Source organism: Rhipicephalus microplus, chromosome 7 (genome assembly GCF_043290135.1).
Source record: "Rhipicephalus microplus isolate Deutch F79 chromosome 7, USDA_Rmic, whole genome shotgun sequence".
Taxonomy (NCBI): Eukaryota; Metazoa; Arthropoda; class Arachnida; order Ixodida; family Ixodidae; genus Rhipicephalus; species Rhipicephalus microplus.
In genome coordinates this window covers 169,065,386-169,089,836 of record NC_134706.1, presented here as the reverse complement: position 1 = coordinate 169,089,836, position 24,451 = coordinate 169,065,386, and the positions used below count along the sequence as shown (strand labels likewise).

The window sequence follows — 24,451 nt, the reverse complement described above, 5'->3', positions numbered from 1 at the left end:
AACGACTCATTGTCCACTCCATTTGAACTGCAGCTATTGGAGGAGTCGCAATCGAGTCTGCGGAATGGATGGTTGTTTTTCTGTTGCATTCTTTGCATCATCCTCAGTGCCTAAGAAAATATGACCAGTAAATAACTTCAGAATGACTGCTTCCTCCTCTTCGTTTTCGTATTGGGAATACAAGAGGCGCGGACTTACCATAAAGCTTAATCACTTGAGCGTGATACTGGCCGCAGTGTGTGTTATCCTTCCAGAACACCCGGTACCACCTGTGAGGGTCAAAATTGCCCGTATCCTTCGGATTGATGTACTTACATGCACTTACGGGACTATTAATATTTAATTATCATCACGAAACCAAACATCTTGGACAGTTGCGAGTGTACAGGTGCGATACTGAGCAATTAAGAGACGCAACAATGTTCACATGCGCGACACATGCACCAAGGCCGCCACGAACTTGCTATTGATGATGATGGCAGTGACATTTGTGGATCTCCAAACTGGTAGGTGTTCTGTGGATCTCCCGAGTAGTTTATGCAACAACGAGTCCACGACTTCTTCCTCAACACAACGCAATTTAGTTTCTGAAAACAAAAATATTTATTTGCAAAAAAACATTTACTTCATGTTTTTACAACTTTAGAGGGTAGTTTTTTTAGAGCTCACAGCAAATAATATATAAATAATGAACACAGTTACTGTAAAATGGTGACGCTGTGCATAGTCTCCGAGATGGCAAACGCGCAATGACGGGCGCGCAGCGGCAATTTCAGAGGTCATGCGCTGTGTCGCCATATTCGCGTTGGTTAGGCTAGGTGGCGCTAGCCGCCACCCAATTTAAAGGGTACAGCCATATCAATCCATTCATCCATCCATCTATCACATCATTATGGCTACAATCATTTAGCCATAATGGCAGTCAGCGACCACCATGACGACCACCTTCCTCCGTGGCGACCACAGTACAATACACCTTAAGCACGCAAGGTGTTCTGTAGGGTTTCTACCTAATGCTGTGATCTCGCGGCACATGTTATAGTTTTCGGCAAAATCCGCGACGCGTGCTTAACATTCAAGACACAGCAAGCAGGTTATGAATGTAAAGCCTTGGTCGATGTAATCCATCTTTACCCGTTCACGTATTATCAGTCCCGCAGCCTCACTTTGCGTGGACACCATCAAGCGCGCTATTTGAAGTTTGTGTCAAGCTCGACGAGAGGTGGATTCAACTCAACCCCAGCGTCGATTAAAAAGAAAAAAAAATCTATTTGGAGCCTGGATCGCAATATGTAGTACCTCGGACAAGGAGTGGTGGAGGCGCAGTCGGCCAACCAGCTACACTCAGCAAGAGCATTCCTCAGTCTTTAGCTGGTAATTGATGTTCTGGAGTAGCGGCCTTCAACACGCGAAGTCTGAGTGATGCACATGGTGACAGCAATGAAAATCCTGATCCCGACGACACTTACGGCTTCGAGGAAAACTTGCTCAGCGATTCCGACCGGACTGCAGATGCGGCTCGTGACAATGTTGCCATGAGCGACACTTTTTAAATGAAACAATGGCATGTATTTTACACTGGTGCATATCAATAAACTGCCAGGCTCTTGTGTGTGAGGCTTACATCAAAACTACTCAAGAACACATCTCACAGTGGTATTTGCTCAGAAACAAAGAAAAAAAGTTGTGCTTCTGCCGAAGGATGTGGCCAGTGTGTTTGCACATGAAAGTTGGATGAGTTTGCTATGTTGCTGACGTACCAAACTTGTTTAAAACTTGTGACATATATAGCCAGTCTAATATGAGTTTAGCAAGGTAGGACAACTAAATGTTGGCTTGATCCTTTCTATTGTTGTTCTCTTCACAACGGCACTTTTCTCATGGTAGGCAGTTCCTTGTGTGTGTCTGTGTGCGTTTTGCAGTCAAATGCTTTAGCCTTAATAAGTACATGGTTTTTGATTTATCAATCTTGTGAGGATTACAGGCAAGTAATATAGCAGGTCTGTGCCACCGCTTGGGCTTTTTGAAAAGACACGCCTGTGAATAACAGATGCTGCTATCAACATATCAGCCAAATCTTGGAGCTGCAAGTGACTTTTTTCATATATATGACTGTGCTCACTTTGAATTTTCGGATGCCTGTATGTGGTGTAAAACAACTGAAAGCATGCTATTGGCCTATAGCCAAAATAAATCAAGAGCAGGGTTTTAATCGAATGTGCTTCTTGCCGCAGTGTGCTGCCACATGCTGGCACTGCTGTCCAAAATCTTTTAACATTGCATAGTCACACTCACACATGGGAATGGCAACACGAAAAAGCTAATGTGTTTCTTCACGCATGCTCTAGCTCATAATGTGTGCTTACATATTGCACTTCTTTACTGCCATTCCTCCCTGTAGTTTTCGGTGCAGCTTGTTGGGACCGACGAGATAAAAAAGAAAGCGGTTGAAGTGCGCAGTAAACCCCTCACCTTGCTTTGAAACATTTCTGGCAGTGGATTTGCGAGGCATTAAGTTTTGATGATGAAGTCAATTAATGATTACTCATTGTTTCTTCAAAGTATCTTATCCAGTATGGGTTATGACACTAATGTAGTGGCTCGTCATTAAAGGCAAAGCACTATGTGGGAGAGACAGCTGGGGTTGGCTTGTGTTGTGAAAAGGAAAAACTGCAGCACCACCCAAGGCTTTCGCATCTACGCCGTTTGGAAAAATTATTTTATCAGCATGCTCATTTCACAGTAGTGGACTGATTATTAAGCTATCTCCCTTGGAATGTTCACTGGCCCTCTAAATTAAAGTTTAGAAATTATGTTAATATAGCTCTGTGATGAGAAGTTTTGTTTGTATCGTTTCAAGTTATGTTTATACTGTCATCTGATAAGCTTTGGATACTTGTATCTTGAAATTTTTAGATGTCATCTATCATTATCAGCATTAACTGTGTTGCTATCTGGCACCTGCAATCCCATTTGTATACAGAATAAAGCGTTCATCTAGGCTGAAAGCTGCTTTGCATATTTAAAGCTCTGTTTGTCAATTATGCACCACAATGAAACATTGTACATTTTATTCTATGCATCCAAAAGCTGCCAGTTGCACTCTTTGAGTCATCATAATATTTCACACAATGGTCGTCAAGTGTTCAATAGAAAACACTGATACACTAATATACATGCAGAAGTGATCAATTACATATATGTAGGCAGTGCGTTCAAAAAAAAGATCTACCGTTAAAATGACAGTAATTCATCTTATGAAGATCCAATAATTGAACAAAAGACTAAAAATCTATAGACTAATATATGCCATATAAATGACCAATCAAACTTATTCAAAAGTTGGTAGCACTGGTAAGACTGTGTATCAGTCTGATATGAGACTGGTAGCACTGGTAAGAAAATGTATCAGACTGATATGAATGTCTATAGGAACTGGTAAGACTTTGTATCAGTCTGGTACATGACTGGTACAACTTATAGGAAACTGTATCAGACTGATTCAGACCTCTGTCAGAATTTTCGCTAGGGGATATATAAGGCCACTGCCCCGATCGACAAGTTGCCACCATGTGATTGGTCGTACATGTGATTAGTTGCCAGCTCAAATGATAAGTTCTTGAAGTCAAGAGTTCGACGAAAGTTCATCTCGTCAGGTGAGCGACGAGAGACGGTCACCGACCGAATCCGATAATGTGACATTCTGGAACTGCATACGGGTTCCTTGTTCACTAAGCTGGACCAGAAGTCGTCCCCAATATTGAAGCCAGGAGGTGATGCAACGAGCGTGCGTATATAGCAGGCGTAGTTCCTGTTGTCCTATTCTTTATAGCTGGCGTTGACTGAATGATTAGATATTCTAGGGGCTGGCAGGATGACAGGTTCTTTTCCTTGGCAATGACAGTGGCATTTTTCCAGTCAATGGTGTGATTATGTTTATGCGCATGGTCAGCAATGACATTTGTCGTGTAACTGCTATTAGTGTCATGCTTGTGCTCCTTGAGCTGTAGGGGGAACTTTGCTGTTTCGCCAATGTACACTTGGTGTCCTTGTGAATGCCTTGTGTACGTTTGTACTTGAATGCCTTGTGTGTAAATAGACTTGTTTTCATCTACCCAGCAAAAGTTCACGATATGATTATGTTCTTTACAGGTGCTGTCAGTGGAGGCCATAGAAAAAATAATGAACGAAACACAAGAAGGCATTGAAAAGCAAAAGGTAAGCTGTCTCTTGTATGGCCTGTCAAGCTATGGGCGTTTTTTCACTGGTCAGTCTAGAGCCATAGTTTCCTAATAATACACTCGGGCACTAGTTTCTTTGGGAGCGGATAAGCACGGCGCTTCAGCCGGCACGGGAATGACGAGTAGCATACACGGATTTGTTTGTCCTTCTTTCTTTGGGATTCGTGTGGACTGAATCTGCTTTGCCACAAGATGAAGTTCAGCAGTGGCTTAACAGTTGCGCTTCACCTTTTCAGGCTCACAAATTCAAATTTGCACCGGAAGTTCAAAATTGTTCATTATTTTATTTCATACAAAACCAAAACACGCCAGAAACAAAGCCACAAGTCTGTTCGAAGTACGAAACTAGGCAAATCTATGTGCCACTTGTCATTCCCACAGTGGCTGAACAATTGCAGGACCCCACTTAATTTTAGTAAACTCTATGCCTGGAGCGGCAGCCGAATTTCTGGAGTTCTTCGATTAGATGAATCCAAATATGCCATTGGAAAACAGGAGTGCTCTGCAAGAAAGTACTACTACAACCAATCCCATATACATCAAACTCAAATATATGGAAATATTGGCTATATTGAAGGGTTAAGAAATCCCTCGAATTTTCCATGCAAAAGGATGGGACTGGTGCTCCCGTGCATCGAACTCCCGCACATTGGGGCATCTGCTATATCGAACGCTGGGGCACGCTGAAGCCTAGAAAGTGCATTTTTTCTAGTAAATATTGCTCAATTTTCAGCTATGTTCTAACCAGTTCTAATCCCTCTTCGCGCGCAGGTGACTAAAACGCAGTGTTATTCCATTGCACTGATGTGGTTTGTTGTGCAGCACTTGCCAGTGCGCTGTGTCAAGGGCTCGAGGTCGATGGTAGGAACGGCGGGTTCTCTTTAAGGTAGCTGGCTTCCCGTCGTCGTCCGCTTAGTCGATCTTCGTCAGTGAGGGGACGCCTTAGGAGAGGTAGAACGAAGATTTATTTACGTTATAGAAGAAAGATACGTTATGGAAGAAAGATAGGAACTGTACAGGGATCTAGAAGATCCCGCAATATGTATATCATAGATTCAGTTCATGGTTCAGCTCATGATTCCACACAAGATTCAGCGCTCTTTAGAATCATGCTTCAGCTTTTATAGCCCACCGTCACCGCCGTCCTAAGGAGGCGCTGACCACTTTTGCCACAAAGCAGGGGACGAAGTCTTTGTGGTTCACCCACAGAAAGGGTGCAGATATTGCACCACTCGGCTGGGCGAAACATTCCAAAGGCAACAGGAACGCACCACACAAAGACTTACCCGGTGCACGCCTTGAAGGCCCCGCAGGGTGAGAAGGTAAGTCCGGAAAGGAAAAGTTGAGTTCATCCGGGGAGATGGCTGCTAACCCGTACGTCAGCAGCGGTCTAAGCTGCTTTCAACTTCAGCCAGTCCAAACGCTCGATCCAGGTGAACGGCTTCTTCGATGTGTTTCCACGCTTCCGGGCTGTCGGTGCTTTGAGATGGCCTCGCGTAAATGACAAAGGCCGAATCAAGAGGTTGACTTAATGAGGCCCGCCACAGTAGCGCCGTTCTCCTGCTGTTCGAGCCTGTTCAACAAAAGGCTTGCCTCGCGAAGCTTCCGTTGAGACCCGACTCTTTCCTGGAACATCTACCGGACAACGTCTTGCAGACTGGGCTCCGATGGGGGTGAAAGCCTCCCTAGTAGACCGGCTTACGTACACTGGTGGCTGCCCAGACGAATCGCCGGGCTCAACGTAACAGCTCCTCCGCCGCCCGGAAAATCTCTGCTGGCCAGCACTCCCAACCGCTGGGCACGAAGAGAACGGCTGGTGATGAGAACGATGGCCTGGCTTGGACCCTCCAGCTGCGAACTTGTAACCCACTCCCAAACCACCTCACAATGATCGACAACAGCAAGGTGAACCACACAACACAATACCATGCTGCAGTCAAGCACATTGGACTTGCTTAAGATCCCTCCAGGCTTCTCAAGAAAACACAAACAAATTCTACTCGAAAATTTTGACAGAATTTCGTGCCGCCAAAGTTGCAACAATCGTGGATGTGGAGATGCTTACTAAAGATGAAACAAATTGCCATGTGAGAAAAGCACACAAAGGCAAATAAAATTTGGCCCCATATAACCATAAACCCACTCTTTCAAAGCTAACCTCCTACCATCCGCACTATGTTGCAACTAATACCTGCTAACTTCTCATTAACTCATTGAAACACCACTAACTATAATGATTTCACAGGAATGCTGCTTGTACCTACTCAAGGTATCTGTGCACATTCTTCATTCTCTCAATCCACACTTAAAAGGTAGTCGTGACTATCTACTTTTAGGACGCCCCGGTGCCAATGAAAACTCTCCCACAACAAATCAAACTGTGTCTTTCAACTACCTGAAACGTATCCCTAACGTTAACGTTCGCTAAAGCGCAACTTTCAGCTCAAGAGATCCCATGATCCCCAAGCACTCATTAAAATAACAAAATAAAGGGAATAATACCCCTCATACTACATGCTCATTTACTGAATGTAGCCTCATGTCAGCCCATGTTTTTAAAGAATGCACAGGACTTTGCTGTGCGCCCTAGCACGACATCATACTCTCATCCAAAGAGCGCTAGCATACCAACACGCACCTAACCATAGGGGATATCCCTATAATCTAGGCATCATTAAACATTCATCTGAACCTAAATATTCACAAAGAACAACATGCAAAGAAAACAACGTCAGATGCCGTACACATCAAGAGTGCCTAACAAAACCTGCCTAAGTTTTGTGCCAAAAACCATGTACCAAATGCTTTTCAAACATGAGCATTTCGAATACCGGTTCTGGTTTTATCCTAAAACATTCCCTATAAATGCTCCTCTGCTCTTTCAAGATGGAATACAACTTCGCGTTGCACCAAAGGGCACGAGGCATACAAACTTCGGCTCCGCTCGACCAACATTAGCACGCTTTCAAATTTAGCGGATGAGCCACACTCTATTTACGACTTACGTGCCAATATATAAAAGAAAAATTTATGGCACACAGTCGGCTGACTGATGCGAGTTACTGCTTCCGCATAATGCTTAACAACTTAACTCAAAACTCTTACAATGCTTACAAAATATCTAGAAGGGAAAAAGCGTAGCAGTGGAGATGACAAAAGAATATTACTTCAAAACCAAAAATAAGCAAGCAAACATGCTTCCTTGTGAATTCCTTTGTCCCTCTCTCCAGCTTACAGCTGTCCCTCACTCTTCAATAGTACACGCGGTGGTCGCGGTTTCGGCGGATTTCGAGAGCGTCTGAGGCAACGTCGCGTATGTGCTACAAGCTGAACAGCGCAGTCACACATCATTCGCCTGCCCTTGACAGGTTCGCGGAGGGGACACGAGCATTGCGTGGGGAAGAGCGGCGATTCCCCTGTTGGGCTTGCACCCACGCAGTGCTTAGCTACTGTGGCTTTTCTTCTAGGACCACGTCGACACTCTTGTCCATGAAAAGCTCTTAATGTCTACAGCGCATTCCGTTGCGAGGATACATGCTGGGGACAACCTCTTCGCCGCATGCGCCTTACTGCACGAGCCAAAAGATTTTTCTTTGAACTAGCCCGTGACCTACACTTTTTTCTTTCGCCCCGTAGTGTGTCATCCCTTCGCATAGCCGCGCCTGTTCACCTCGCTCCTTTACGGCGATGCTTGCAACCGACCTTTCCTGCACGGTTAGTAAATTCTCTGTGGGCTGCATCATCGGCGTTTGTAAAGCTCAAGGGTGCTTCTGCACCACCTTTCACAGCACTTTGGCCGCTCGATTTTTCAGCATTGTTGCTATGTCGGCCCGATTCACTTGTGCTAAATTTGCACTCGCGAGCGCCTCTAAGTGGGCAGCCGATAGAACTGAAGTTCCGACACCTTACAGGGGAATGCAATAGAGAAAAACCCGCTTTTCTTTTCGTCCGGCGGCTCGGACGTATGCGAAGCAGTTTCGACGCTGCTGCAAAGCTCTTAGGTCTGCTTGCTACGCTGACATGTTTCGAACCTTCTTTTACACGCATAGTGTCTTTTGTCTTTCTCGCGGCTTTCCGACGTCTCTTGCGCCGGCGCCGCTTCTTGGGACTCAATTCTGAGCTTCCGGCTAGCATCTGAAGCTCTTCAATACTCACAGCTTTCGTCAGCCGTCTCACCCGCACAGTCTAAATGATTTTCGAAAAAATTATCTCTTTCACACTCTTGACTGGCGGACAGGCTAACGTGCTTAGGAACAGTGCGGCTGTTTTCCTTCAGGCAATCTAACTCGCATGGCTCTGAGCAGTCTACAACTGTACTGTTTTCCTCACTCTCTGCATTTGCTGCTTCTCCTGAGCTTTCTCCGGTGTTCTTAATCCCTTTGACCTCATTTGCAAGGTCCATCGTTGCGACAACCACAGTTGAGGTCTGTCCCAGCTTTTCTATAGCTGTCCTAGCTGTTTCACTAGCATTCAGTGGGCACAGTACCTCGTTGCACTCACTCTGGCCTTTGTCGGCCTCTCTACTCAACGCAGCATCATTTGCAGCACTCAAACTCGATTCGTCTTTGAATCTGCTACTATTTTCACACGTGCTAGCCTTCTCTGCGGCTCTAAACTGCACCTCACTTGTTTGTTCCTCGCACTTTTTGTGCCCTACACTTGCAAATGGCTGAATCTTCCGCCGCATTGCTTCAGCTTTACGTTCCGGTAGTTCAATCTCTTCCTCTTGTTCCCTTTTTCCCTTTTCTTCTCTTTCTTTTTTCTTTCTTCGTTCCTCCAACCTTTTGAAACCTTTTAACGTGAATCCAATATACTCCTCACTGGTGTTTTGCCAAATTAGCTCTAAAATTTGTGACCTGCCCATTCCTTCCTTAATCCTAATACCTAGGTCTTTGCAATTATTTAAAAGACCATCTTTTAGCAGTGTCTTTACCTCGATGATTGCCATTGTACTTTGGTCCTGCATCTCACATAAATGTAGGGGATCCCTCTAACACACAGATAGATGATCTCCCTAACTCGCACACAATCCAGCTTCTATTCAAATCGTACTCACAAAATGAAGGCTGGAAAGTTATAGCAAAGACCAAGCACTCACCACAGCATAGCAACATGTCGTGAAGTCCATCTCACCGCTGCCAACCTGTTGTAAAGGGTAGGAAAGTTGCTGATGGCATCCCACCGCTGCCTCCAGTTGTTAAGGGTAGGAAGGTCTCGATGGCAGGTACGGCGGGTTTTCTTTAACTTCCCGCTGTCGTCCGCATAGCTGATCTTCCCCAGTGAGGGGGCGCATTAGGAGAGGTAGAAGGAAGATTTATTTACATTATAGAAGAAAGATAGGAACTGTACAGGGATCTAGAAGATCCCACAATATGTACCCCATAGATTCAATTAATGGTTCAGCTCATGATTCCACACAAGATCCAGCACTCTTTACAATCATCCTTCGGCTTTTATAGCCCACCGTCACCGCCGTCCGAAGGAGGCGGTGACCACTCTTGCCACAAAGCAGGGGACGAAGTCTTTGTGGTCCACCCACCATAAAGGGTGCAGATACTTCACCACTCGGCTGGGTGAAACGGTCCAAAGGCAACAGGAACGCACCACACAAAGACGTATCCGGTGCACGCCTTGAAGGCACCGCAGGGCGAGGATTTAGAGTCCTGAGAGGGAAAGTTGAGCTTCTCCGGCGAGATGGCCGCTAACTAGACCGTCAGCAGCGGTCCACGCTGCTTTCAGCTTCAGGCAGTCCAAACGCTCGATTCCGGTGAACGGCTTCTTCGACGCGTTCCCATGCTTCCGGGCTGTCAGTGCGTTGAGATGGCCTCGCGTAGATGACAAAAGCCGAGTCAAGAGTTTGACTTAAGGAGACCCGCCACAGTGGTGCCATTCCCCCATTGTTTGAGTCTGTTCAACAAAAGGCTTGCCTTGCGAAGCTTCTGCTGAGACTCTACTGTTTCCTGGAACATCTACCGGACAGCGTCTTGCAGACTGGGCGCCGATGGGGTTGAAGGCCTCCCTATAGACTGGCTTACGCACAATGGCGTCTGCCCAGACGAATTGTCGGGCCAAACGTAACAACTGGTAAATTTGATGCCTGATCTGCAGGTCTAAGCATAATGTTTTTCAGAAAGACCGATAGCCGAGGACACGAAATTAGGAATTCCAAGTGACTTCGCGATCTCGTTGCAATGTTCGCAATCACTTCCTTGTTTATTAGCGCACCATGGCATGCAAGCGTGAAAAGCATGGCCTTCGAGAAGTCCAACTTTGTGATGAATTTTCAGTGTTTTTGGTTTTAAAACGCATGTCTCGAAGGCTGCACATCAAAGCAGCTGAAAACAGCGGCTGCCAGCTGGAAGCCCCTAAGTGACATCGATATCGCTATCATGTCTGCAGTGGGAACTCGGCACTCGGCGTTGTCTTTTGTGCGTTGTGGAGGTGTGTATTTCTCGTGGTCCCTCGTTCCTGATAAATGCTCGTTGAGGAGTTGAATTGAACATTAGCCTGCACATAGCAATAAAAATTATGACTGGCGCTTCGAGCAACATCAAGTAAACGACCATTCTAAACCGTCATTGCGGGCCGGGTGACGACTTTGGGTGCGTCGTGACCCCTGGCAACGGCGTATGGTGCCTGAGTGAATTTGGCGACATCGTTTCCCGGCACCATCTCGAACAGTGAGCGACTTCATTGGAGCAGATAACGACGTAGCTGTTTCTACTGCGCGTTAAAGAACCCCAGGTAGTCAAAATTTCCGGAGCCCTCCACTAAGGGGTCTCTCATAATAAAATGGTGGTTTTGGGACATTAAACTCTATAGATCAATCATCAGCTGTTTCTACTGCATCGATGCCGAGATTAAGTCTGCCAGTGTCGCGGAAGTGTGTCCACGTGTGGCTATGAATATGCCCGTGCTTTTGCTGCCGCCTCTAACCAACCTTTTACAACACTACAAAGGTTGCATCGACTTTCTGCATCAATAAACACTGTTGTGGCCGAAGGGGATGAATTCGCCTATTTTATTGAAAAGCTTCAGTGATACTGAGGATGACCGGAACTTGATGGCACGCAAGAAGCAAGACAAGTTTATGGACAATTTTATTGCAAAATAAAGTGCGCTAACTTGCAGTTCTCATCTTTTTCTTCATTATACTTTGTGAAAATCATTATTTTAGTACTTGTAATGATTTGTGTGGCCTAAAATGCTTTATTTTAGACCTTAAATACGCTTATTTTGTATTCTGAATTATCACTATACCGAACTGTTTCGCGATTCCCTTAAAGTTCAATATATCCGAGATCGACTGTATATGCTTGACAGAAGGTACAACGGATGTAGTGTGGCCTATTGCACCTAAATGTGCATGGCGATGCTGAAGCAGCTGAGAGGAATCTGGTGCTGAGGGAGTTCACCCGAAATGACTAGAGGAAGGCTTGAGCCTGAAATTAGGATTCGTTGCCGCGAAGCAGATTGACCATTGGTAAACACCATTGAAAACTGGTTTGGCACAAGCCAGTGATGAATGTTGAGCTACATATTACTTCCGCCTCGAGAATCCATGAATTTATCATATTTGTACGATGGTAGGTCAACCCATTTTGTCATAACTTGAAACCTGAAGTTGAGAGGGTCGACCAAGAATCGAAAACTAGTATCGGTTGTAGAGCCTTTCTGGAAATTATTTTCGCAAAGCTAGCTTGCTTGCCACAAGAATTTGACTTTTTTTTAGAAACATCGTGTATATATATATATATATATATATATATATATATATATATAAGGGAAAGAAGTGTATACCTAAGGGCTCGTTTTTCTGTGTTTTAACACAATATTAATGAGATGTAACAGACAGTAATGCCAAGGAATGTACAGGGGAAGTTATTAGAACCAATGGAATGTAAATAAGAAGAAAGAAAAGTGGATGAAAAAATAACCAGCCGTGAGCAGGAAACGAACCTACGACCTTCGAATAACGCGTTCGACGCTCTAACCACTGAGCTACCACAGCGGCTTTCCCTCCATCCACTTTTTTGGGTTTATATGTGAATTTAGATGTAGGACTGACAGTCAGCGCCATCTATAAGCCAAACGGCGAGTGTGAAAACACTCTTATGTGCATGTTTTGGCGTCACGTAGCACGTGAACTTATTATGAGCGGGCAGCTGATTAATTGTCCCTCTTATACAACCTAAACACACCAAGTCTGCCAGTACGAGACCCTCGTTCAATGAAATAAGGGAAAGAAGTGTATACCTAAGGGCTCGTTTTTCCGTGTTTTAACACAATATTAATGAGATATAACAGACAGTAATGCCAAGGAATGTACAGGGGAAGTTATTAGAACCAATGGAATGTAAATAAGAAGAAAGAAAAGTGGATGAAAAAATAACCAGCCGTGCTCACGGCTGGTTATTTTTATGCTATATATATATATATATATATATATATATATATATATATATAGCAATCATGGGTGTCACGACTTCCAGTCGTGTAAATACGATAATCAAGTTTTCAGAAAAAATACCTGACCACCTTTTTTTTCTTGGGGGGGGGGGGGGGAGCTCCGAATTTCGGGTTCAATGATGCAGTCGAGTATAGATGTATTGCATCTAGAGGATACTACAAAACTGTTTGATACTATACCTAATCCGAATTCAGTATAGGAGACTTGAAGCACATGTACTGCTCTAATTGCTTAGTTGTTTTTACAACTACAGTTTAGCCCGCTTAGCACAAACCTGAGTGGGATCTGGCATTCGTTCATTGTATCTTGAAGTTTGTAGTAAATGAAACACAGCTTTAGAACAGTTGGCAGTGAAAACACATTTGCCCCCTTAAAATTCGTATTGTACTTGTTGTATTGTACTTGTTTCTAAGAGTGGAAGTAATTAGGGTGTTCCATACCTGCCAATTCTTCTGAATTGTCCGGGAGACTCCCGAATTTTCACCTAATTTCTCAATTGTACGAATGATATCTGGAATCTCCTGAAAAGTGGGCACCAAAGCTGATGCATTTTTTAATAGCGTGCATACGTGAGTCTTTCCATCTGCAACAGTTTCGGTGCTGCGGAAGAGCACTCTCCACTACACTCCTGTAGTTCATTGTGATTTGTAACCATGCTGTAGAGTACCGTTAGTTGTGTTCTAGAAACTATATAGTACTGCGCATCTTGGCGAAGGCCGCAAGACGCGCTTGCATCTTACCGAAGGTGACAAGGTACTGCAACTTCCGCGTCTGTCTGTTTTGACCCCTGTATTCCATACGGTAGGCCTACACCGCTTGCTTAGGTGTCAGTTGTGCATTACGTGGTTGTGGAGTTTTATGTTTCCCCGAGTTCAATTGGAAGGTCGACGGCGATATCGAAAGAAGTAGCTGCAAGTGTTTCTGGACTCATAAACAGCGGAGTTTTTATGCTTCATGACTTCACAGGAAGATGAGAAGTATAGATTTTGTAAAATGTGCATCTGTATTGCAAGCATCTTGCACGGCGGCAAGGCCGACATAAAGGTGCACATCGCCTCATAGAACCATCAGAACTACGCTCATGCTATGAAAGGGCTGGTCAACATAGAAAGCTTTTTCCAAAAGAGTTGCGAAGACAGTGCGATCCGTGCAAAATATCAACGGTACTTCTTGTGGAAGACAACTTGGCACTAAGCGTTGATCCATTATCACGGAGGACTATTGTTTAGGAAAACGTTCCCGAAGTGCTAGGACACAAAGTGGTGCGAACAGGTGTGGACCTACGAAAGCAACTGCCATCCTCGGGAAATTGGCTGGAAATGTCAAAAACACAATGGTGGAGACTAAAACGCTGTGCTTTCGCCATTGCAGTGGACGGAAGCAACGACTGTGGGTTGCGAATGTTTCAGTCTTTGTAGTAAAATACCCCCCCCCTCTCTTTCCGCTGCGGTCTCCCGCACTTTCATGCTCCTATGTATGGTGTTTGGAAGTTCATTTATTTTAAGGTGGCAGCGTGCTCTTTGACAAGGTCCTTACATGCTGCCTTACGCAATTAATTTAGCCAATTGCTACAGGCACACTTGTAAGCACTGGCTCCAAAGTTTCGTGGTAATCATCATCGGATTCCTCCAAGTCGCTCTTGCCATGCACTTCATTCACAATGCCCTCGTCCGTGCATGGTTCCACAATGTTGGCGTCATCATCGGCCATTATGAAATCATTCCATAAAATGTCCTGCCCTCCCATGGAATCGACAACATGCTACAAATCGCCGGCAGGATGGTCCTGTTCAGTAGCTTCAGGCTCGGCAAGGGTGGCGATTTGGGCTTGTTGGTATGGTAGCATGATAATATATTATAGCGAAGACAAAGGACATGGACAAGAGAAGGCACATGCAAGACAACACAGCGCTAACTTTCAACAACATTTAATTGCTCGCAGATGCCCCTAGTATATGTACTCCACAACGTCATAGCTCACATGTGCATAGCTCTCATAACCATAAATTGTAACCGACGTGCATGCTTCAACGGATTACAACACCATATATTGCATGCATTTTCTTTTTTTTCTAGTGCATAACTGCAAAACGTTTATCGCAAATACATGTAATCGAGTTCCTTATTTGTCAACATCACCGATGAACTGCTCACGCAAGCGTCACCAACCGCTGAAATTCTGCCAGCCTCCATTATCAACCGTGCCATCTTGCACCTACTTCTACTCATAATAACCGTTACCTTAAGTTTAGGTTTGCACTTGCATCTTTGGCAGTGAAGAGAGAAAAAACCATGAGGAACAACGCTTTTTAGTTTCTTATTGTGCTCACGCAAGCAATCATTTAGGCATCTGCTGGTCTGTCCGATATAGCACTTTCCACAAGTAAGTGCAATCAGGTAGACAACACACATGATGCATTCAAGAAATAGGTTTCTATGCTTATTTTGGCACACATTCCCTTTCATCTTGTGGGGTCTTGTGTTTCTGCCTAGACTCATCAACTTATTGGGTGCTGAGAAAACTACGTTTGTGCCACATTTTTCCTCAATTTTTTTTATCCTGTGAGAACTTACGTATGTATGGGATGACGGCAAAATTTTTCTTTCGTGAGCTCACCCTATCTGCCTCCTCGCACCCTTTCTTTAGCGCTTTCCTGTGCAATCTTACTGCAACTGACACGACGAGGCTGTTAGGGTACCCGGCATCGTTTAACCAAGAGACTCGTTGTCTGAAGCTTTCATTCATGAGGCACTGGCAGGACTTATTCAGTGCCTCACTCAAGCACTAACTCTACTCTAGTAACTTTACTCTAGTAATATTGCAGCACATGGGATCTATTACAACACTTCAATACAACTAACAAAATACATCGACACTGGATACAACTAAAGAAATATATAACAGAAACAAGAAATCAGCTTACGAGAGAGAACTATTACAAACTACACAAACAATCAAGAATAGAACGACGGAGGAGAAAGTTCCAAGATATAAACAGGTGAGGCATACGTGTGATGACCGGCAGCGTTGCGTTCCCGACGATCGGATGCGAGAAGTCGAAGAGAGTTCCGGCACGACTGCGATGTCGGCGGTGTTGCAACGCTGGTGGCTCCGGGAGGCTAGTGCTTGGAGGTGACTTCGAGCAGGTTGAGCTAACTCGAGGCGAAGTCCCGATGTCTACGTTGCAGACGTTGATATCGCGTCACAACTAGACGAACGGCTAAGTTTAGGTGGCCAGCCGGTACAGAGCCACACTAAAAACTTCTAGAAGAGATGCTTGTTGATCTGTTTCTACACCATCTTGGTCAGCGACTAGTCTGCCTAGCAGGGCAAAATCCTGCGCTTAAATCCCCCTCGTGTCTCTTCGCTCTCTTCCTTGGGGACAAGAGACCTCTACCTGGGTCCAATCATGCGCGTTTAATTGATGGGAAACTCCGCCCGAAAAATATTTTGACCCCACCTCTTTTTAATTGGGAGAGGACCCTCAACTAGCGAGAGTGACAACCTGTCGGGTTGTTGTCATACGGCTTGGCCACCAGAGCGTTTCCCACGCTTTTCCCCGTGGGAACGGTCAAACGTTTGGCTCTCAGTCGGTGCGTTTTGTAGTCTAATCCTTGTTCGGGGTATACCGCGGCCTTCTACGACCTTGCAGACGTCGCCACAGTTACAAAAGGATTAACTGTCGGCGGCGACGTTCTAAGAAGAGCACCCCATTTTGCACTTCTCGGCTCCCTTTCAAGCGCCGCCGTTTCTCACGGTCAGTCAGGGAGTACGGCGCCCGTTAATTGCCGTGACGCGGTGTCGCCAAAAATAGCCGTCCGTGACAACCATGATTTTACCGGGGACACTAGTTAATGATATGAGACGATAATTTAGTGGCGAGTTTCTGTTGCCTGATTTGAAGACTGGAATAACCTTCCCCACTTTCCAGTCTGGTGGCAGATTGCTTGATAATATTGACTGTGAATATAACAAAGTTAGGTACGTGGCACACACATGTTTAATGTTTACTAAGAGTTTTGAGTTATATCGTCTAGGCTTGCAGACGATGAAAGCTTAATATTTTCAATGATTGAAATGATCCTGCTCGTAGAAAAAATAATTGGGGACATGGGCTCCGTACTACTAGAAAGTGAAAAAAAGCTCAGAAAGTGGACTTTCATTGCTAAAAACAGAGAAAAAAGCCTCGCTAAAAGTATTTGCACATTCAATGTTGTTAGGTGCATCACCATTCGCCTTTAGAACACTTATTGTGCGCTTCTCCTAAGGGTTCATCACTCGCCAAAATTTGTGACGGCTGTTTGCAAGCATTTTAGGTAACTCCTCATGAAAAAAAGAGTGCTTGGCGTCTTGTGTAGCCCTTAGATAATCATCTTCAGCGGCATAATATTTCTTCCATGCAGACAAATATATGCTTAGACTGTTTAGCTGATCGAAATAGATGTTTCTTATTGTTTTTTAATTTCCTAAGTGTATGGCCATGGCTTATTTTGGTTCGCGGTGAACGTGGTTTTAGGAATAAACTTCTCCACTAGAGTGGCTAGCTTATTTTTAAATATGACCCAGTTTCTATCAACAGAGTGTGTTTGACTTATTCTTTCGAATTCGCAAAGGAAAGACACCAGTTCAATACTCAAGACGCTCTAATTGCCTTTGTCATAAAGGTGGATCGTTTTAGTGACTAAATCGCGTTTTGTAGGTTGAAACAAGAAAGTCGCATGGATTGCCTTGTGGTCACTAATGGCGCGTCGATATATTATTGACGATAGGCTCTCTGGGTAACTAGTCAGTATTAAATCTAAGATAGTGGAATTGCTTTCTGTGGCACGCGTTGGTTGGGATACCAGTTGGGTTAGATTGCTAAGATAGTGGAATTGCTTTCTGTGGCACGCGTTGGTTGGGATACCAGTTGGGTTGGATTGCAGTTGAGACAGAAGTCTACGAAATCTCTTGCGGACTCACAGCCTACAGCTGACGGGACGCTATCACTCCAATCTATTTGAGTAATATTGAAATCTTCAAAAAGGAGTATCCCCGCTCTTGGCTAACGCCTACTAAGGTCACTCAGATTATTGTTTAGTTTGAAATCTGGGATACTATGTGGAGGCCTATAACAGACACCTATAAGAACGGTATTGGGGGTAAGCACGGCAAACGGCCCAGAGAATTTCAAGCTCGGGAGCGTTGGTCCTGACCAAAGAGCACGATAATTGTTGATTCACGGCTATCAGAACACCGCCCCCTGATGCGCCCGTACGGTAATTCGGATAAAGGTGAAATTCTGGCAGGTGATCTAGGCACCCCTGCATTGGTTACATTATTTGTTAGTCATATCTCAATTATTACCAAAATGTTACTGCTGGACGATAAAACAAGGTCATAACAAGCGTCTCGTTTTGGAAAAAACTGCTCGCGTTAGAGAAGACTTACCGACAGCGACAGGCTAGATTTAGGGTGAGGTATGGCGGTGTTCCAGTTGGATTTACCCTGAGGTAACCACTACGATACTTCCTTCACAGTTTGAGATTGCTCATCGTAAATGTAGTGCTTGAGACCCATAAGCAGTGTCTTGTAATTCAACGAGAAAGGCAACGATTTGGTTTTAGTGAAAGCAATCGGATGTCGGTGGTTGTATTGAATAGGACGAGAAATGGTTTTCTTAAATTTCCGACTGTTAGAAAGTATCGCTTGTTTTGTTTTATGGAAGGTGAATTTAGCAATTACGGGGCGATTGCGGTTATTATCTTTGTGGCGACCCAGACGTTGTGCACGCTCAATTTCTTTTGGATCAACAAAAATACCTAGATGATCACGGCAGGGCTTGATAACAAGTTGCTCAGCTTGGGCAAGCGTTTCTCATCCTGTTGATTCAAGAAGGCCATAAAAAATAAGATTATTGTGCCGAGAGCGATTCTCGGCCTCGTCCTTGTGCGCCTCAATCTTGTGCAATGTGTCAGGCACGTTAGTGGTGCCCACTTTCAGTGATTCCACGTCAGAACGCAAGGAAAGAATATTTTGGTAATGCCCTTCTAGATCACTGATGCGTCTAATAAGATCTGCGATGGATTTATGCGTAGATTATAAATGGGACTTCGGGTTCTGCATCTGGCTAAGTAATTCTGTCTGACCAGTAGATAATTTCTGCAGTTCGGTAACTACAGCATTAGATACAGGACTTGTGTTGTTTTCAATATTACCCGGCATTAATAACAAGGCACGAATCGCACAAGAACACTCACACGCGAGAAGACAGCAGCAGTGTGGGCTTGGCAGCTGGAACAACAGGTAATTACTAAACTTCTTAGCAAAAAGACTGTAAGAGTTACTAACCTGCATGATAAGAGTGAATGGATTAGTGTTCTGCGTTGATACATAGCTGCCGAGCCCACACAGTGCTGCGGGAAAGACAGCTCTTTTATAGCCGGCACAAACGCCGATGTCGATTGCAACAGAGTAAACCGGGTTTCATCGAGGACTACGTAGTTGTGTGGCGGATCCAGAAGAGGTGCAGAGTCGTTGAATTAGTGAAATCCGGCGACTCCTAGAACCTTGTGGTAGATAACCTCTTGGCGATGACCAGGTGGGTGTGACAGGTAAAAATGCCACCGTCACGGCAACACGGTCGATACTGCAGGGGAGCGGTCATGGATGCTAGCACGATGGCGCAAAGCAGTATGCGCATGAATGTGCACTGAAACACCTGCATCATAAGAGTGAATGGTTTAGCGGTGTGTGTTGATACACAGCCGCCGAGCCCACCATTCATGATAATAAGTTGTGTGGGGAATAACACGATGCCGAATCACATTGGGATGTGTGAGCAGCTGGTATTTGTATTCATTGTGTGATAATTTGACATATCATGATTGAGAAGCAATCAAGATTATATATGTTTTACATAATTGTGATATACTAACATTTAATGACAATGTAACAGGAGTGTGCTGAATGTTTTGGAGATGTTTGATGAATGTGCTTGGATTTTACAGTATGATTCAGTGCAGCCAATAGGAGTGTCCGTTGTGTGTTAACTTTTCTGTGTACTCTTGTGGACTTGCGAAGTGATCAAAGCTAGTCGTTATTATTATAATTGTGATACAGGTGTATGCACTGGGCCTTAATCTGCAAGGTGGCAATACCATTATCGCACCATTTCGTAGGCCTATTTGCACGGGCCGTCCGTGCACCCGCGTAGAGGAGGTGTTCTGTAGGTCTCTGGTCTCTGTACACGCTGTGTGTCACAGCGCGTGCAGCCAAGTTTTTTGACAGTGCGCGAGCTCACAAGATGATAACTGCACTGCTAACGCTTCTCACGGATGATCTCAAGTGCATACTTCCTCTACATTTAGTTATCTTGATAAATAAAGTGAAATAACATCATACTGAATGTTCAAAATATGCTTGAACTTCAAGCTTATACGGGAAAAATCTCAGCCGCTTTTGTAATTGATCATTGTGCGTTACGGTTTTGGGAAAAGTGATCAAAACATTTTTGTTGTAATTGTGGTACTTATTTTTTAAGTGCAATAAAACTAGCTATTTTTTGAAATATCAGAGAAAATAATTCCAACCTTACATGCTGTTTTTGAGAAACCTGCTGAAGGTCCTGGAAAGTCCTTGAAGATCCTTGAATTTTCGCTTTGGAAAGCTGTACGAACCCTGTTAGGGTGTGCTAGGCTCTTGAGGGCTTCGGCTTGTATTTCACGCAAAAGAGTGACAGCTCTAAACTTTCGGGTCTGCACCTCTTGACATGTTTTGTGCTGTTCATATTTTTTAGGAGATTGACGACCTATTGAGTGGCCAACTGAGTGCCGAAGATGACGAGGCAGTGCTAGCGGAGTTGGAGGCCCTGGTTTCGGAAGACGAGGCCCGAGCTGTTCTGGACCTGCCCCCTGTGCCTTCGGCGAATCTTCCCAAAGGTGAGGCAATCGTTCGGAACTCCGTTGCAGTTGGGAAGAATGAAGCGTGCAACCCTTACAGAAACAAAATGCTTCCCTAAACAGAAGAGGCTGAAGGGACTCAAAGATGCATTTGCAATGACCAGTAAATTGATGTTTGTGAAGAAAAGGTGTGACTTGTTTTTCGGTTTGCGGCAAAATATGAGAAAGTTATCTGGAGCATGTTCAATGGAGGACGTGGCTTTGCAATTGCGGAATTTGGCCAAAACAGGGATTTGTTTAATATTGCATTCTCACATTCTGTGACACTTTTCTATTTAGTTCTGAAATTTTATCACAAAAAGTAACATAAAACTGGCGCAAAAAATGTTTAATAGTGTTAAGCTGGCGATGAATTTTGTGAAAATGGCAAAAAACGACTTTTTTGAGGCTTGATGTTTCTACATCCTTGTAACCTAGCGCCGCCATTTTGGTCTCTGTGAATAGCGCGATTCTCTATCTTCAAATTTGCCACCTCAGGCGGCTGAACTAGGCGACAGGGAGCACACAGCAAGCAAATGTTTCAAGGTAATCACCACTGTTTCTGTTTGGCGGCGCACCCCATGGGACTGTTTGGCGGCGCCGCATTGGTCTGTCATGCTGTGGCTTGTAGCAACTGGTGCAAAGATCGTCTGCTCTACATGCTGACAGCTCTTATGAGCTGCAGACTTCCGTGTTTTCAAGTCATTGTCGCATAGTTTCGAGATTGCATATTACTGCCACATGAGACTAGCACTGTTAAAAGGAAAAGGACGTCCCTGATGTCATATTCTTTAGCGCAAACAGGAAAAAAAAAAAAAAGGAACTACCTGAAAAGAGAAGAAGACAGTGCACAGTGCAAGCACTTAACACTGTCTTCTTGTCTTCTCGGGCAGTTCTTCCTTTTTATTCCCATTTGCACTAAAAAACATTGTTACGTGATTTTGGCAGACTGAAACAGGGCATAGTGGGACATACCCAAAAAGGTGCCTGAGACTGAAAAGTGGACGTTTTTGGTGAGCTGCTGCATTGTGGCTGCGGACTGACTACTCTTATTTTCCACGTGACATTTTGGTGAAAGTGCTGGGTGCTCTTTTGACAACCGAGCTACACATTGAACACCTCCTTAAGTCTGCTACCATGGCTCCGGGTGAAGATACGACTTCGCCACCTACCTCGGCAACGACAGCAACCCGGTACGTCGCCCTAACGCAACACCGTGGTCTCGGTTTCTTTACTGGAGAGGACAATGCGCATGTGGACAAGTAGCTTAGTATGTACGAGCGCGTCAGCAAGCAATATGGCTGGGACTCAACCGTTATGCTTGCGAATGTCATTTTCTATTTTGACAAGACCCCTCGCATCTGGTTTGAGACCCACGAGCACGAAATCACAAGCTGGGAAATGTTTAAACAACAGCTCCGCAACCTCTTTGGCAACCCGTTTGGTCAACAGCTTGATGCCCAAAAGCGATTGGCCGTACGTACACAGACGTCCACTGAGCCCTACTTGACTTATATTCAAGACATCTTAGCGTTGTGTCAAAGGGCCGATCCCAACATGATTGAGGCCGACAAGATTTTGCACGTTTTAAAAGGAATCGCCGACAATGTGTTCAGCCTGCTTCTATTTACGAACGTAACGACCATCAACGCCGTGATCAAAAAGTGCCGCCGTCTCGAGCAGGCGAAGAGTCGACGCATTTTGCACCAGTTCCAGCGCCTACCCAACACCGCTGCAACGTCGTCTTGCGAAGCCACTCCTTGTCATCCGTCTACAACCGAAGACATGACGCACATCGTTCGACGGGAACTTGAGGCCGCTTACCGGCTGCCAACAAACTGACGTTGCAAGACGCCTCAACAACAGCTGTCTCCTTGCTCCAGGCTTTTTTTTGTTCGCCAGGAATTCACTAAACTGGGTTTCCTGTCCACTGCACCCACCTTGGATAATACTGATTCTCGATAGCTTCTGTGGACGTGAGACGACGCCGTCCGTACTCTATTCGAACCAGAAACCTGTCTGAATGGCGAACAGCTCATGAGAAGCCAATATGCTTCCGCTGTGTTCGTGCAGGACACATCGCTCGTTACTGCCGCAGCCAGTGTCCATCTATGCTTTCTGGCTCGTACCCCGCTTACAGTAACACCTTCCATCCACCAAACCACCGTTATTCGACCCGCACTGAGTCTACAGCATTTACTGCCCCTGAGGGCTACGTCAACCCTGTCCCGTCGTCGCCGCCGCCTGAAAGCCGCCCTTCTCATCCAAATACGCGTCGCCGCTCTCCCTCGCCATCGTTTAACCGCCGCATGTCTCGGGAAAACTAGGCTGCGCAGCTTCTGGAGGGGAAGCTGCCCTGCCGACCTTACCCAAAAATCCTCTGTTGCCCTTACGTTTGAACCGGAACACCCTTGAAGTATATGTTGATGGCACACCTGTTGGTGTGCCATCACAAGGACGGATCCTGGAGATTTTGTGTGGACTTTGGCCACCTTAACAACATCACCAAGAAAGAAGCATACTCTCTGCCCTGACGCCCTTGATTGCCTCCATGGTGCCGCCTACTTTTCTTCCATCGATCTTCGTTCTGGTTATTGGCAAATTGCCGTGGACCCCATCGATTGAGAGGAGACACCTCAATCACCCGATGGCCTCTACCAATTCAAAGTCATGCCTTTTGGCCTATGCAATGCCCCTGCCACCTTTGAACGAATGATGGACTCCCTGCTCCATGGATTCAAGTGGTCTACGTGTCTGTTATCTAGATGACGTGATTGTGTTTGCTCCCACTTTTGAAGCGCACCTTGAGAGACTGTCCAAAATTGTTGATGTATTCCGTCTCGCCGGCCTTCAGCTGAATTCATCCAAGTGCCGGTTTGGTCGCCGCCACATTACAATACTTGGACATACTGTTGACGCTTACGGCGTACAGCCTGACCCAGAAAATGTTCGAGCTGTGAAGGACTTTTCTGTGCCAAAAACCGGCAAAGATGTCCGCAGCTTTGTGGGGCTCTGCTCCTATTATCGGCGGTTCATTAAGAACTTCGCGGAAATTGTTCGGCCTCTAACAGATTTACTCAAACCAGATGAGACGTTCACCTGGGGTCCCTCGCAAGCAGCAGCATTCTCCGACCTGACCACTTTGTTCACTTCCTCTCCTGTTCTGACTCACTTCGACCCTACGGCACCGACCGAAGTCCGCACCGATGCCAGCGGTTACGGAATAGGCACTGTGTTTGCTCAGCGACAACGTGGGCAGCATTGCGTGATAGCTTATGTTAGCAGGCTGCTGTCCACCTCGGGGTGTAATTATTCTATCATAGAGCGCGAATGCCTTGCGCTGGTGTGGGCAGTCGCGAAATTTCGCCCTTACTTATACGGCCGACCATTTATAGTTCTCACCGACCACCACGCTCTTTGCTGGCTCGCCTCCCTCAAAGATCCCACTGGTCGTCTCGCCCGCTGGGCACTCTGCCTCCAAGAGTATTCTTACACAGTAGTGTATAAATCAGGAAAACTGCACAAAGATGTGGATTGTCTGTCACGCTACCCTGTGGCCAACTGCGATCCTACGAGCACTGATTCTGTGGGTCGCGTCCTTTCCATCTCCCAGTTGCTTCATCTTGGGGACGGCAACGTCGAGATCCGGATATCAGCCGCCTAATACAACAGCTCGAATCTTCACCGCAAGACGCTTCTGTTCGCATGTTTACTTTAAAGGACCACAACTTATATTGGCGTAATTTATCGCCCAATGGTCACGACTTACTTCTGGTCATGCCAAAGCACCTGCGCTCCACAGTCCTACGCGAGCTCCATGA

The 24,451-nt window shown here is 45.4% G+C and overlaps 1 protein-coding gene across 1 annotated transcript in view; it reads left to right on the top strand.

Moving 5' to 3' along the window:
• Nucleotides 1-24,451, top strand: part of Vps20 (vacuolar protein sorting 20) — an 81,356-nt gene that overhangs the window by 7,025 nt on the left and 49,880 nt on the right. The window contains exons 5-6 of the mRNA XM_037431527.2: nt 4,153-4,218; nt 20,489-20,630. Coding sequence (XP_037287424.2) covers nt 4,153-4,218; nt 20,489-20,630 — 208 coding nt within the window. The remainder of the gene's footprint in view (nt 1-4,152; nt 4,219-20,488; nt 20,631-24,451) is intronic.